A 14,900-nucleotide genomic window follows, 5' to 3' on the forward strand; every position below is an offset into this window, starting at 1 on the left:
GATTTTTGGCCGAACTGTCGCTTAAAGATTGACGCAGTGTTAGAACTGAAATAGTCAGCGACTGACCTCACAGGTCACTCTTTCTCTCACACCTAGTGAGGCCAGTGGAAATGGCGAGGCAGTTTTAAACACTTGACTCTATGTGTAATGCTCTGATTAAGAGCGGGCCCACACGGGCCACCGAGGTGTCGGCGATGGCCCCTGGAGTTCAGCAATCATCTCTCCCTCAGTCACGCAAAGTGAAAGGATATGAAAAGCAATCACTCCCCTACATGGCTCTAAAATGTCCACTGTCACCTTTTTAAATATTCATAACCTTCAGATATGCTGTTAGAACAGTCGGCGACGCGCTGTCTCTCACACTCACTCTAACTGCATGTCTCTCTCTCAGCAGGCTCTGATCCCCCTACTTCTATCTCTCTCTCTCTCTCTCCCTCCCTCCCTCCCTCGCTGTTTTGACTGACTTCACTCTGGAGCTAATGAAAGCTTTAAGCCTGCTGGAGATGCGGAGGCTATTTACATTTTTATTGATTTCTAAAAGTACATTTAACAATGCTTATTATTTCCCTCACTTTTTTTCAACTTTTTCTTCTCTTTAAAGCCCCAGACGAGAATTTCCTCTATTCTGTTTACTTTGAGCAAAGCGTGCGGATATTTTTGTCGAGACGTTGCTTTTTCTTTTGGTTCTTTTTTCCTGCTTCTCAGATCAAAGTGGAAACTGGGTCTGTCTTATGTAATTAAGACTACACATTAAAGAAAATAAACCCCTGTGCATTCTGTCTGAAGCCCCACTGGAGCTCGGAGTGGTTCATAATTAATGGAGAGCAAACACAGGCTGTTGAACACTGCGCGCGGTCCTCAGCGGATTCCCAGCGTCTCTCGCTCCTGCTGCCTGCATTATTCAGTGTCTCGCTGTTGTTAGCCAAACCTGCTGCCAGACTCACAAACCCGAGGCCATTCCAAAGCTGGGCGGTGGAAATCCAGGCGAGAGCAAGCTAATGGCTCTCCTGTGTCTTTACGGCATGCACCATCCAAGCTTTTACGCTTAATTGTTTGTCTTGCCATTAACCTTACAGGGAGTATTACATCTCCAGACGGATGAGCAAGCTCTGAGCTTCTGTATCATGAGTCATTCGACTTTATCTGATATTCACTGTCCATTCCTGCATTACCTCAAGCATGTCTTGTGACGTGATACAAAAAAAAACATGCAAATTCCCCCCTTATCAGAAATGTATTTGTTCAGCCAAGATGTGGCTGGTATAAACATTAGGGGTGTAATGGTTAAACCCCATTCAGGGGTCGATTTTTGAGCCAGTTTGGAAAAACGTTCAGTCGTCTTAGTGAAAAGATAATCAAAGAACACTCCATTCCTTTTATTTTAAGGTTCTTCTTTTAGAAAATTGGTTGCAAAATAAAAAAATAACAACACAAGTTTAAAGTGCATCTTTTGCTCAGATGCCTTGGACACCACAAATGTAATGAAATGTGATATTCTTTGAATTATTAAACCAGTAGTTTCAGTTCTAATATGCACACATATGACTGCACACATCAGCTGAATTATGTTTTAATGCACCAGTATTCAGGTCATGATGATGAGCATGGAGTAGCCTGTTCTCTCACAAATTTAAAGTATAAAATATTTTCAAATAATTTTAATGCTATTCTTAATCATAAAAGCTATTGCAGTAATAATATATACTGTAGGTTGATCGTTACTGAACCATGGATATTCGGTTCAAAACACCCCTAATAAACAGGGCCAACAGTGAAGAGTCTACCTATAGAAAGGAAGTCAAGCAGCTGGCCTCCTGGTGCAGCAGCAACCACCTGCTGCTGAACATGCAAAAGACTGTAGAGATGGTGGTGGACCTCAGGCACAACCTCCCTCTCAGCATCAGTACCTCTGGAGATTCCACTGTGCACTATGGTCCTATGGTCACTCAAGAACCATATCCAAGGGCCTGAAGTGGGAGCTGGAACACGGTCTTTGTAGAGGTAGAGGATGTTCTTTCTCTTTCAGAGTCTGATCATCCAGTTCTACACAGCCGATCATCGAGTCCATTTCCCTCTGGTAGAAGGTTCAGGGCCATCAAAGCCAGCACAACCAGACATGCCAACAGCTTTTTCCCCAGAGCTGTAACGTGGTGTAACCACAGTGGACACCTTCACTTTAAACTCAAACTGAAACCAAAGAACCTCCCTCATTGTATTACAGCATAACTCCTGTGTAACATAATGTCCATTTGAACAACTGCACAAAAGTTCACTTTTACAAATGTTCATATCATTTTGTACTATACTGCATATAATATATGATGTGTTTTCTCAGACCTGCATATGTATAGATAATATTCTGTCACACAGACAACATGCAGCAATAGTGCTGCATTGAAAAACTACCATCATAAACTATGAATACAATAATATTCTGCTGTTGTCAGAAGAAAACCTCATATCTTTCAGTTTTTGACATAATTTGAAAATACCTGTTGGCCTTTTTGTGTGTAAATTTCATGATGAATGGACTAAAAGAAATGACCCAAAATGACTTGGGAAAAATCTGGATCCATTGACTTACATTAAAAGTAAAGCATGTTTTTTTCTTCTCCTGTAAAGTTACCGTTTATGATACAAGGTTTTCTTCCGACAACAGCGAGTTATTCATGTACTGCACTGAATCTAGTTAAACAGGCCTAATTATGCTCTCTTTGTAATGAGTCATGTCATTTTTCAGTGCTTTGTTTTTAGTATGGGTGCCAAATCTATTGTCATATTGTTCACCTCTAGTGTGAAGTACACTATATAATATAAAGTATTGGGACACCTACACGTTTCACCTACAGGAGATTTTATGACATCCCATTCTGAATCCACAGGCATTAATATGGAGTTGGACCCCTTTGCAGCTGTAACAGCTTCCATTCTTCTGGGAAGCTTCCTACAAGATTTATTGTGTGTCTTTGAGAATTTTGGCCATTCATCCAGAATTTGTGATGTCAGACACTGATGTACTTTTTGGAAGTCGCTCTGGAAAAGAGCATCTGCTGAATGCTGTAAATGTAAGTGTTAATGTAAATGATGTTGGACAAGAGGGCCTCGCTCACAATCTCTGTTTTAGTTCATCCCAAAAGGCCAGTCAAGGTCTTCCATACCAGACTCACCCAGCCATGCCTTTATGGACCTTGCTTTGTGTACTGGGGCTCAGTCATTCTGGAACAGAAAAGGTTCTTCAAACTGTTCCCATAAAGTAGGAAGCCTACAGTTGTCCAAAATGTCTTGTTCTGCTGAAGCATTAAGATTTCCCTTCACTGGAACAAAGGGGCCTCAGCCAGCCCCTGAAAAACAACCCCATAACATCATCCCTCCTCCACCAAACTTTACAGTTGGTGCAAAGCAGTCAGGCAGGTAACGTTCTCCTGGCATTCTCCAAACCCTGACTCGTCCGTCAGACTGCCAGATAGAGAAGTCTGATTCCTCACTCCACAGAATACTCAGAAACTCATGCCATGAAGCTCCCAGCACAGTTTTTATGCTGATGTTAAAGCCAGAGGAGGTTTGGAGCTCTGCAATTACTGAGTCAGCAGAGCGTTGGTGACATTTGTGCACTATATGCCTCAGCTCTCGACAACCCGATCTGTAACTTTATGTGGTCTGACGCTTTGTGGCTGAGTTACACAGTTGATTGTGGAAAATCTAGGAGAGAAGAAATTTCACAAACTGACTTGTTGCAACGGTGGTCTCCTCTATTTCATGCTCAAATTCACTGAGCTCTTCAGAACGATCTATTCTTTCACAAATGTTTGTAAAGACAGACTGAGACTTCATGGCTTGGTGCTTGATTTTTTACACCTGTGGCGATGGAACTGAAAGAAACACCTGAATTCAATGATTAAGAGGTGTGTCCCAGTTTCTAGTCTTAGACATGCCGGTTGCACAGTGCTAAGTGATGTACATAAGTTTGTTGCAGTGCGAAACTAAGGAAGCAAACTTAAGTTCCCAAACAGGTCTTGACTGATTGACTTTATTTGGAGTAAGAGGAAAGATTTTTGTGTGAACTATCGCTTTTAACACAACTATCGTCTGTTTTCTCTCTCTTCTCTCACTCTCCTCTGACTAATAGCCCTAAACTCTGTTTCTTTCCGATGATTCAAGCCAACACTGCCGTCAGACTATGAATTCATGTGTCGAGCGTGACTAACCTGAGGGTGTGTTTTTCACTCCTGCTGCTTGTTCCAGAAACTTGTTATCCACAATCTCGTATCCACATCCATGAGTATTTATAAATTTCATGACACTAAATGAGTTTTCATTACTAGATTAAAATCAGTTTTAAATGGTAAATAATCAGTGGTCAGCTTGCAGTTTGCATGATGATAATGTATATTTTAATTTCCCCAACTGATTACGAGTGAAGGCTGATGGTCACACCCTTTTAGGCTACTATTCAAAAGTTTGTAATCACTTGTCACATTAATGATTGGTTATTTTATTCAATAATACATTAATACATTAATAATACAATTATACAGTGTAGCCTGACATACAGTAATCTGGACACCAAAATGTATTTAAGTATAAATATACTGTAGATATATATTTAGAGTAATTTCATGTCAAGTTACCTGTCTGAGATTTGATCAGCACTTTTCAAATACAAAGCATTCCGGATATTAATTTTATTACAACTTTATTGTCAGTTTTTTAGCTATTAAGAAATGACCTACAGCTCTGTTCGTCATTCTGGAAAGTTTCATTTTTTATAGCTTCCAACTGTGTAAAACATAAAAAGAGTACAAAAATCATTTTATACATATAGAGTTGTATGTAAAAGTTTAAGCACCCTGGTTTTGTTGATTTTCTAAGTGAAAATAAATCAATATATCCTTTAGTATACTGAAAAAATAAAGCATAAAACGTAGGCTGTGCAAAACCTGTATCACATTTGATTTTCAGTTATATACAGTTGTATTTTTTTGATATTTTGTTCCGTCATTTAACAGAGGATAGGTGATGCTATGTGCTTCAGTACTCAGCGCCCTTCTCTTTGAGTTTACATGGTCTACCGCTTTGTGGCTGAGCTCTTGTTGCTTCTAGATGGACCCATTTCACAATAATAGCACTTACAGTTGACTGGGGCAGACCTAGCAGGGCGGAAATTTCAAACTCTGACCTGCAGGGCTCTATAACCATCCTCATTTAAAGTCTAGCTGTTCAGTACGACTCATTCCACGGCCACTGTTAGTCTATGGAGACTGCATGGTGTCAATGCTTAATTTTATACATTGTTAGTGCTGGCTGTAGCAGAAACACCTAAACTCAATAATTAGGTGTCCACATACTTTTGTCCATGTAGTGTATTTTCACTTAATAAAGAAAATAAAGAAAATGTGTATTTTTTTCCCAAAAAGTACTCTGGGGTGTTTGAAAGGTTCTTTTGTTTGGCCTTTATTTGAGAACTTGTCAGAATAGTTGGTAGATTACCCAATTATATAATCAATATTGGCACCTCTAAATTGAGTTCACATGTTTCTGGCATTGAGTCTGCTGTGCAGTTTAAGAGCTGTTGGTGAACGGCAGATTCTTTCAGTGTGTGTTCTCCAGGGCTGACGTACCAGAATGTTTGGTAATCACTCACTCGCAGTGCCTGACTGCAGGGCCTCTGTCTTTTACGTGTTCCCTCTCACTCTGCTTCCCTCCTCATTAATGTGCCTCTACACACACACACACACACACACACACACACACACACACACACACAGCATCCTCGCAGGCCTGTGCACACACTGCGTCTCTCTCTCTAAGTGCCGTGGCCCTGTGCTAGCCGCAGGGGACAAACACTAATCAACATAACTGAAGCTTCCAGACTGGAAACGCTGCACTTTGAGGACTTCACACTTTTTACTGCCTTCATTGGTTCATTTATGACCTGCAAAACAATGAGATGAATACTCAATGATGTACTTTAGCATGGGACACTAGCCAAAGATCTAGCCTGCATGAAAAAAACAATAGAAGACCGAACCAGACAGAGAGTTCAAGTCTGAGATTTGATGCTTTTATTGATTGCTTTTTCTTTTGACAGAAGGAGGGACATGCGAAGTGATCGCTGCGCACAGATGCTGTAACAAAAACAAGATCGAAGAGCGATCCCAGACTGTCAAGTGTTCCTGTTTGCCAGGGAAAGTGGCAGGAACTACAAGAAATAAGCCCTCCTGTGTGGACGGTGAGTGAATCCAGCTGCTGGCTAAACATCACCACACCATTCAGGGCCATTTTAAGGCTAATTCTCAGCCTCAAAATGAACAAACAGTTAATTGCGTCTACTGAGAATCAGTAGGAAGTATGAGCTTTCAACAGAAGTCTAAAAACGCATCAGTGCGTCTGAAGGTGGTCATTTAGCTGCGTCAGTTTTGAAATATTAATGACTATTCCTAAAGTATTTATAATGTTTTTCAGTGAAGTGTACACTCATTGTTTGTCAAATAAAGTTCTTGGACTATTTTTATATAGCACTTTTCATGCCGGTGGCAGCTCAGAGTTCTTTACAGACAGGTGAGAAAAAACAGTTATACAGGAAATTATACACCGATCAGGCATAACATTATGACCACCTCCTTGTTTCTGCGCTCATTGTCCATTTTATCAGCTCCACTTACTATATAGGTGCACTTTGTAGTTCTACAGTTACAGACTGTAGTCCATCTGTTTCTCTGCATACTTTGTTAGCCCCCTTTTACCCTGTTCTTCAGTGGTCAGGACCCCCATGGACCCTCACAGAGCAGGTATTATTTGGGTGGTGGATCATTCTCAGCACTGCAGCAACACTGACGTGGTGGTGGTGTGTTAGTGGTGTTGTGCTGGTCTGAGTGGATCAGACACAGCAGTGCTGCTGGTGTTTTTAAACACTTTGTCCACTCACTGTCCACTCTATTAGACATTTCTACCTTGTCAGTCCACCTTGTAGATGTAAAGTCAGAGACGATAGCTCATCTGCTGCTGCACAGTTTGTGTTGGTCATCCTCTAGTCCTTCATCAGTGGTCACAGGACGCTGCCCACAGGACGCTGTTGGCTGAATATGTTTGGTTGGTGGACTATTCTCAGTCCAGCAGTGACACTGAGGTGTTTAAAACCCCCAGCAGCACTGCCCTGTCTGATCCACTGTGTACAAACAGTTCATCTAGTCAGATTTGTGTTCTCTGAATTAGGGCTGTATGATATGAGCATAAAGCGCAGTGTTTGATAAAGCTGTTGGATATCATGACGATGATATGAAAAGCGATACATTATCATTAAAATAGTGCCCTTTGAGTGGAGGTACAGATGTTTTTTTCAGATGTGTAAACAGAAATCTAACCAGCCTCTCCTTTAAGCAAATAGCAAAATATAAAAGAACAAAAGCACCATTTACTATTGGGCAAAATGAAAATAAATGAAATACTAACAGCTAGTTATATCAGAACTGCGCGCAGGTTTTTTTGTGCTCTGAAAGGCTGAGAAACAGTCAGCATTACTTCAACAGCTTTTTTATGAAGGCTACAAAAACAAATAACTATATATTTATTTTTGTTTGTTTATTTAGTTAAGGTATTAAATATGTTTGTTGTGACAATACCTTGCACACCTAAAACACAGTACTCTGTGAGAAGAATGCTAATGTTTGATGTGTTTCACAGGCTTGTAGTTTAGGCAGAGTGGAGGAGTGTTTGAGCTGTGCATGAATGTGCTTTGTAATTGGCCATTTAGCCAAATTGTTAAGTTTCTTGTCCCCCGCATGGGAGAGCAGAGTTCAATCCTAGCACAGAGAAGCACTCATTAGGCTTGTTACTGTCTGTACTGTCAATGTAATGGCGTTTCTCTGGCATGCGTGTATAAGGTAATTTGATAGTAGCACTTTACAATGTGTTTATTGCTGAAATTCGTATCGTAGTAACAGTAAAAATATGATTAATCGTGCAGCCCTACTCTGAATCACCTAATTGACCTGTTTGTTAAAAAATTATAGTATAACTATATATTACTGTAGCCTCAGACCACCAGCTCAAAGACTAGCAAAAGTCCAGTGCAGATGCAAAACTTAGAATAGGTACATAGAATAATATGTAATGACCAAATAAATGCCTGTACCCTGTTACTGTTTTTGGAATAATTAAATTAAAAGCCCCCTAAAATCCAAATATGTGCAAAGATGTTACTGCAGGATAGAATAAGCTACTGCACATTATTAGAGAATTAATCATTTTGGTCATTACGTTTTTTCCAGCACGCAAAAACAAACATCAACAGTTTATTAAAGAGCCCATATTCAACATTTTTCTTGTAATTAATGTTTTCCTTGAGGTCCACTTATGATGTTTGTTTGTACCAAAAACAGCAAAATTCATTATTATGTGGCCATTTTCAAACCTCTCTTCAACGCTTAGAATTAAACAGGCTATTTTTGTAAGTCTGCCTTTCAGATGGAAATAAACAAATGACCTCTGTTCTGATTGGCCACCCTGGATTATGCCTCATTCGAAAAGCACCCCAGGCTGAATGGTTAACATGCAGAAAAATTTCAGTGAAAGTGGGTGGGACTAAACTGCTGTAGACTGAAGAGGACGATATATGCTAATGTACAGGTTTTCGTGATGTCACTGAATGATGATTTCAAAACAAGCTTTTTTTAAACCGAAGTTTCATTACATGGACTGAGTGAACTGGGAGTGAACCATTTTGAAACTTTAACAGTGTTTACAAACTACGACAAGCTCTTTTAGTGCAAAGAAACTCTTTTTTCCATGATATGGGTCCTTTAAAGTTTTTTTGCAGGTCTGTATTTTTTTCTGAACTTTTTGTATTATGGTGTAAGGTGGCCTCCAAAGACACTGGTGCCCAGGGGCCTTGTAAGGCCATGATCCATCCCTCCCTTTAACTTATAGGTTGTATAACAATATACGATATAATTTGCCAGCCAAGAAGTGACCACACTGTCTAAAGCAGGGGAATCCAATCTTATCTGTGAAGGGTCAGTATAATGAGGCAGAATAACTCAGGCACTCGTGGATAACAAGAGACTTTAACGTTAGAATTGCAGTCCAAAAACGTGGTCAGAGAACAGGCAAAGGTCAAATCCAGAAATGACAAAAGACACAAAAACAACAAACTAATCTACAAGCCCAGTCTTTGTACTAACACTAATCATAAGAAAACAGGTGTAACAAGTTAATACTCTGGAAACAGAGAGCGGTGATTGGAGCGTGATGGAGGGCTGAAGATCACGTGATCCCCCTGGAGATTCTGGGAAATGGAGTCCTTAGAGAGCTGTGAGCCCGAGGGATGCGTGACAGTCAGTGTGGCTGCAGATTTTCATTCCAAATGAAACTGGAGCACACATGATCAGTTGTTGAAGACTGACCAATTGGTGAATCAAATGGAATCAGGTGTGATCCTGCTTGTTTGGAATGAACCTCTTCAGCCACATACTGACGCTTTTAAAGATAAGATTTGACATGATTGGTCTAAACTCGGTCTAAAGCCAATACTGTGAACAAATTTCACTTAACTGCATGAAAAGCCAAGCGTAAACACCCCCAGGATGCATTTTGAGCAGATTACAATCATCACATTCAAAGGTGTTTAAGACGGATCTTGACCGCATTTAACACCAGTCTGAACAGAATGTGTTTCTGTTATCTGTACAATTACATGAGCGGAAATGCGTCTACCAAGTGCTGACTAACAGGTCAGAGGAAAAACAACGAAAAGAAAGTTGAAGGATACGCCAGGCTGAAGTTAGCCTCGAACCAACAGCCTTTATGCTCTCCAGACTGATGAAAGCGGCCGAGCTGAGCTTGTCGACTGGTATCGCAATGGGAATATATATCACAGACGTGTCAACAGAAGTAAAACAGAAACAACTATGTGTTGACATGCTTTTTGATGTGGGAAAAGGACAATCAGATCCCATCTGATTGAACTGGGAAAGTATAAATGGAATCTGGCCAAAGTTTATCCAGATATGATCCAGACATAAAACACGTTAATGCACAGTGCAGACCAGGGGTGTCAAATCAACCACTAAAAGGGCCATAGTAAAAAATCTCAGCAAATCTGTGGGCCAGTTGTGTTTTTATTTCAGTGTTACTTAACATTTTGCCTTGACCTGAACGGGCCATTGTTTATTCAAAACATGCCACACGTACAACAGCAAAATAGGCACTGAATACTTATACAAAAATAATTCTAAATAAAAATCAATTGTTTTAGGTAGTCTTTATGTGTATCCGCTGGCCCATTGTTGTTTGGGGTCAGAACGCATACCATGTTGCAGTGCATGCTGGGGACTGTAGTGCATCTCAGGGTGAAACGGGCTGCTATAAATAGAAAATTAAAATAATTTCGTGGGCTGAATAGGACTGTGTCACGGGCCTGACTTGACCCGCAGGCCTTGTGTTTGACACATGGGGTGTAGACTACTGAGTGCATAGTACTTCAACCCAGTTAATACCCATATCATGGAATGTTAATAAAGCACAAATAAACATTGAAGTTATTTCACTAAAGGTAATATATTGATAGACTTTCCCTGACTATCTTGTATTTCTTTGTCACATCACAAACAAAACTTTGTATAAATATGTAATTATCACCACCAGTAGAACTACTTTCATGTATAGGTTGTAACTATGTAAACATGCATTGCATGAGACTTTCAGGGAGACTATATTATTAGGCTATTCACTCCCACTGACTGTTAAACACATGCTAATTGTATACAGCTATCAAAATTATTAACATTTAAAATGGCATTATTATCATTGGGCTTTATGCCCTGGCATGTCATTATAATTGGTAACCTTATCGTTATTATGTAGTGAAATTATACTTTAAAATCTTTTGGCAGTGCTCATTTTATTAAATATTATCCACATGCGCTAAACGTTGTGACAGTGTGAGCTGTGGTCCAGTGTTGCTGCGGTCAGGCTTTGAGTAGTGCCAGAACAGACACTGTCGCATCCAGAAATAAGGACAGCAAGTGTTTGAGTGTGTAGTGTTTGAGCAGACTCTGCGTTCAGGTCACTCTTAGAGTGTCCTGTCCCAGAAAACCCACAGATCCTCTGGGCCTCTCATTATTACCGCTCTGTCCTTATGACAAACGAGTGGCTCTGAGCTGCTCCTGCAAGGAGAACTTCAGCCTCGACCCTTCCGAGAAATACCAGCCGAAGGAAAAAAAACGCTGCTTACATTTTACTCACGCTTAACAAGCTGGACGAGACTCAAAACCCAGCACCGACTGCTGCAATGCAATAACACTTCCTGAGATTTCTTTGGCCTGTATGGGCTGTTTTGGACTCTTACCTCTGCTTTAGTGCAGCTTTTCTGCTGCTGGGCAGTGTGGGTGGTTATAATTTCCAGTTAAGCTGAAATGATGGATGTACTGAAGTCTCACTGGTACCCATTAAAGCAGCTCAGCGATGGTGTCCTCCATCTCTTCTCAAAGACAGAGCAGGGCCAGATGCAGCTGATGCACAGCAATGTCTGGCATGCTTAGGCTAGCGCCTCCACTGCCTGTCAAAGAAGAACATGACATCCAGGTCTATATGTTATGTATGAGGCGTTTTGTTTACTTTCTGAAGGATGAGAGTGCTCAATAAACTGAATTTTTATCAAAACAAGGAACTCTTGCCTGAGGTGATGCTGCAATTGATTTTTCTTTTTTTTCCTTGTAACCTTGGCCGTGCTGAACCAGCAAAGGCTCGCTGGATGAGCAGAAAATAAGTGTTTTTCATTTCAAAAGAAGTAACCTCAGACTTATTTATACAATTTTAAGCACAGAGAAGAAGCCAGCGTGCAGATCAAATGTGTTATTGTAGAGAGCACAAATAAAGTTGAGTATATAAGCAGTTTATTAGTAAATTCGCAGAAACTACTATAGAGTCTCCACAGTCTTTGAATCAGTATAAACAGTACAATTAAAAATAAAGCTAGTTCTAGTTCAGCTACTTGATTTTGGGCCAGATTCATAAAATGCACAGCCAGATTTATCATGATGTTAAAAGCAGAGTGGAGGCAACACATTCGATCATTCATATTCATACTGCTTGCTCAATGTGAGGTGTGGCCACAGCAATTCCTCAAGCCGATGAGGATTAAATTATATGTTTTGCAGTGTTTCCAAACATGTTTGTTCACACATGCAACAAATCACACTCAGCTAATTAACCAATGCATTATTTGGACTGAACATCATGGCAGACCTTCCAACTGCTGTTGTGTTATTCTCATTGTGTTGTAGTCGCAGTGACAACATTAAAAGTGGCTGCTAGATGCTTACAATATTAGCAGTAGTGACATAATTATTAAACTTTAGCCAACTCTTTACAAAGACAGTAATTTTAAATATAGCAATTGTCACATCAACATTCTTCATATTTTGATGAACTCACTAGTCATGTAGTAATTCTATACACACGCAGCATGATTTTTTTCACCAAGTTGTCCGCATTGCAAAAAAAAAAACAGGCAGAATGTAGATGGGCAGTCTTTGCCCTAGGCATAGATAGGCAGCCACCTAGGGCTCCCATGAGCCAAGGGCCCTATTGAAATAGAAATTAGATATACTGTATATGTTCATGTTAAGGAACCTATTCTGAAATGTACATACATTTTAAAAATAGCTCTTATTTGCGACTGTAGTGATGTTGTAGTGGAGCCTCAGTCCTTTCCCAACCCAGCCCTGATCATGGTTATAATGCACTATTCCATGTTGTTATGTAATGATACAACTGCAGAAAGACAGACAGGTATGGTCAAGACAATGAAGCGACAATCTACGTTATGAAGAGCAGGTTCTCTTGTGTGTTTTTCTGAGGGAGTAAAGTAAAGTCAGCAGAAAAGTACAAAGATAGAGAGGAAAGCTAGAAAGCTGAAAAAAGCTTCATTTTTTAGTCAGAATAAAGAGCTGAATATGCTCAGCTACATAATGCTAGTGTTAACATTAGTATTGATCACTCCAGTGTTGCAGTAATTCCTCAAAAAATAATCCATTACAAGTTTCATCTCTTAAAATTCTCATTACTTTATTTCTGCATTAATTGTACCAAATTATCTCAATATGCTGAAGCATATTTCTTAAAAACAGCCAAAATCATCTGCCAATATAGTGATTTCATGTAACAAAATTCAGTAAAAAATTCTTGACATGAGTTAAATAATGTGATCATATTTTTACAACAATCTCAAAATGAGAAATATGAGATAAGTTGACTAAATGTAAGATAGTATTTTCTGCAGTGTAGACGGTTGTGCAACTCCGGAGAAGACTAGTTCAAAAATGTGCATCCAGGGGCCCCCATTTCTCTCTTTTGCCCAGGGCCCCAGAATCACTAAATCCACCCCTGTGAATATAAATCAAAAGGTCCTTTGCTTCTCACAAACAGGCAACCTGCAGCATTGTGCAGCATGCTTTCCGCTCTGGAAACACCTCTGCTCAGATCTCCATAACTCAGTTTGAGCTGATTTTGGAGATGAAGCTCCACTTGAGAGCTCCACACAGCGTAACACAAACAGGCAGAATGTCTTCAAGTGCAAATGGAAATTGTTTGCTTCTAAGAGATCAGGCAAACATTGACACTGGGCTACTGTCCATTTTGGAAAAGTGAGAGCAGCATGAAGAGCTTTGTAGCGTCATTCAGTGCTTCCATATATAACTCAATGTTTGTAGCAGTTTGAGCTCATTTTGAGCCGTTTTTGGAGACTCTGATCCTTTTGATGTTTGTAAAAATGTTCCAGTTCCAGTGAAATCATCGTTTGGTCATCATCCTGCCAGCGCCGTAGATGACATGATTGGTCAGAGGGTTCAGTGGATTTTCGCCAAACGAAAAAATACATTTGCTGTGCAAGATATCATGTTATACACATGTTCAAAAAATTGTCATCCAAATAAGTAGCATGAATAAAATCGCACAAATAAATTGTGCTCAGTGTGTAAAGGCCTTAAGGGTGATGAATTTGCTGAGCTCTTTATGGGCTGATGACAAGGGGCATAACAATACGTAAATTGTTCCATACGTGTTGTTTTTGCGTTATGATACATTTTTGATACAGAATTAAAAAAGACATGCTAACATAACTTTCACATTTATTTATTTATTTATTTATTGCTAATTCCTAAAACATTTATTTTGTAATTTCTACGGTTGTCCCAAAAGCACAACTACGGATCCCCGCTGGTGACATCCTGTATAAATAAAAATAATGCGTGGCCACGCCTTATTAACGTGTGGGAACGAGTTCCTAATGCGTGGCCACGACTTAGTAAGGTGTGAAATGAGATGATTAAGTCGTGGCCACGACTTAGTATGGCGTGGGAATGAGGCTTACTAAGTCATGGCCACGCATTAGGATCTCGTTCCCACGCTTTACTAAGTCGTGGCCACGACTTAATCATCTCATTACCACGCCTTACTAAGTTGTGGCCACGCATTATTTTTATTTATACAGGATGTCACCAGCGGGGCTCCGTACACAACCACACTTCCTGTAGGAATAATTGACACAAGTCATTTCTTAGGATAATAAAATAAACAAAAGATCTATTTTGCATGTGTGTTTGGGAAACACTGTGTCATTATGGCTCATAATAAGAACTCAAAACAGTTGGCAGACTATAAGGCTTCGTCTCAAAAAGGTCATTTACTATCTGGTCTTGTGTTTCTTTAGAGAGTATGGCTCTTACCTTCTGACTGAAATGAGTTGGGATTTTTCTAACATGCCTTAGTCTCTCCTAACAAACTTCAGAATCCAGGACTCTGCAACCAAGTAGTGGCACAAACCACCATCTCTAAACATCCCTGTGGAGCGAGTTATTTGTTTCACTCGTTTAGAATCTTCGCTCGTCGGATCCTCGAATCCT

The 14,900-nt window shown here is 40.0% G+C and overlaps 1 protein-coding gene across 2 annotated transcripts in view; it reads left to right on the forward strand.

Moving 5' to 3' along the window:
* The window catches only part of tafa1a (TAFA chemokine like family member 1a), a 75,997-nt gene that overhangs the window by 52,605 nt on the left and 8,492 nt on the right, over window positions 1-14,900 (forward strand). The window contains exon 3 of one of the 2 annotated variants that reach the window (XM_036591482.1): window positions 6,089-6,229. In XM_036591482.1, the coding sequence (XP_036447375.1) occupies window positions 6,089-6,229 (141 nt within the window). The remainder of the gene's footprint in view (window positions 1-6,088; window positions 6,230-14,900) is intronic. The other variant, XM_036591483.1, reaches the window with a different exon arrangement.

The sequence above is a fragment of the Colossoma macropomum genome, unplaced genomic scaffold, assembly GCF_904425465.1.
Source record: "Colossoma macropomum unplaced genomic scaffold, Colossoma_macropomum, whole genome shotgun sequence".
In the NCBI taxonomy this organism is placed as follows: domain Eukaryota; kingdom Metazoa; phylum Chordata; class Actinopteri; order Characiformes; family Serrasalmidae; genus Colossoma; species Colossoma macropomum.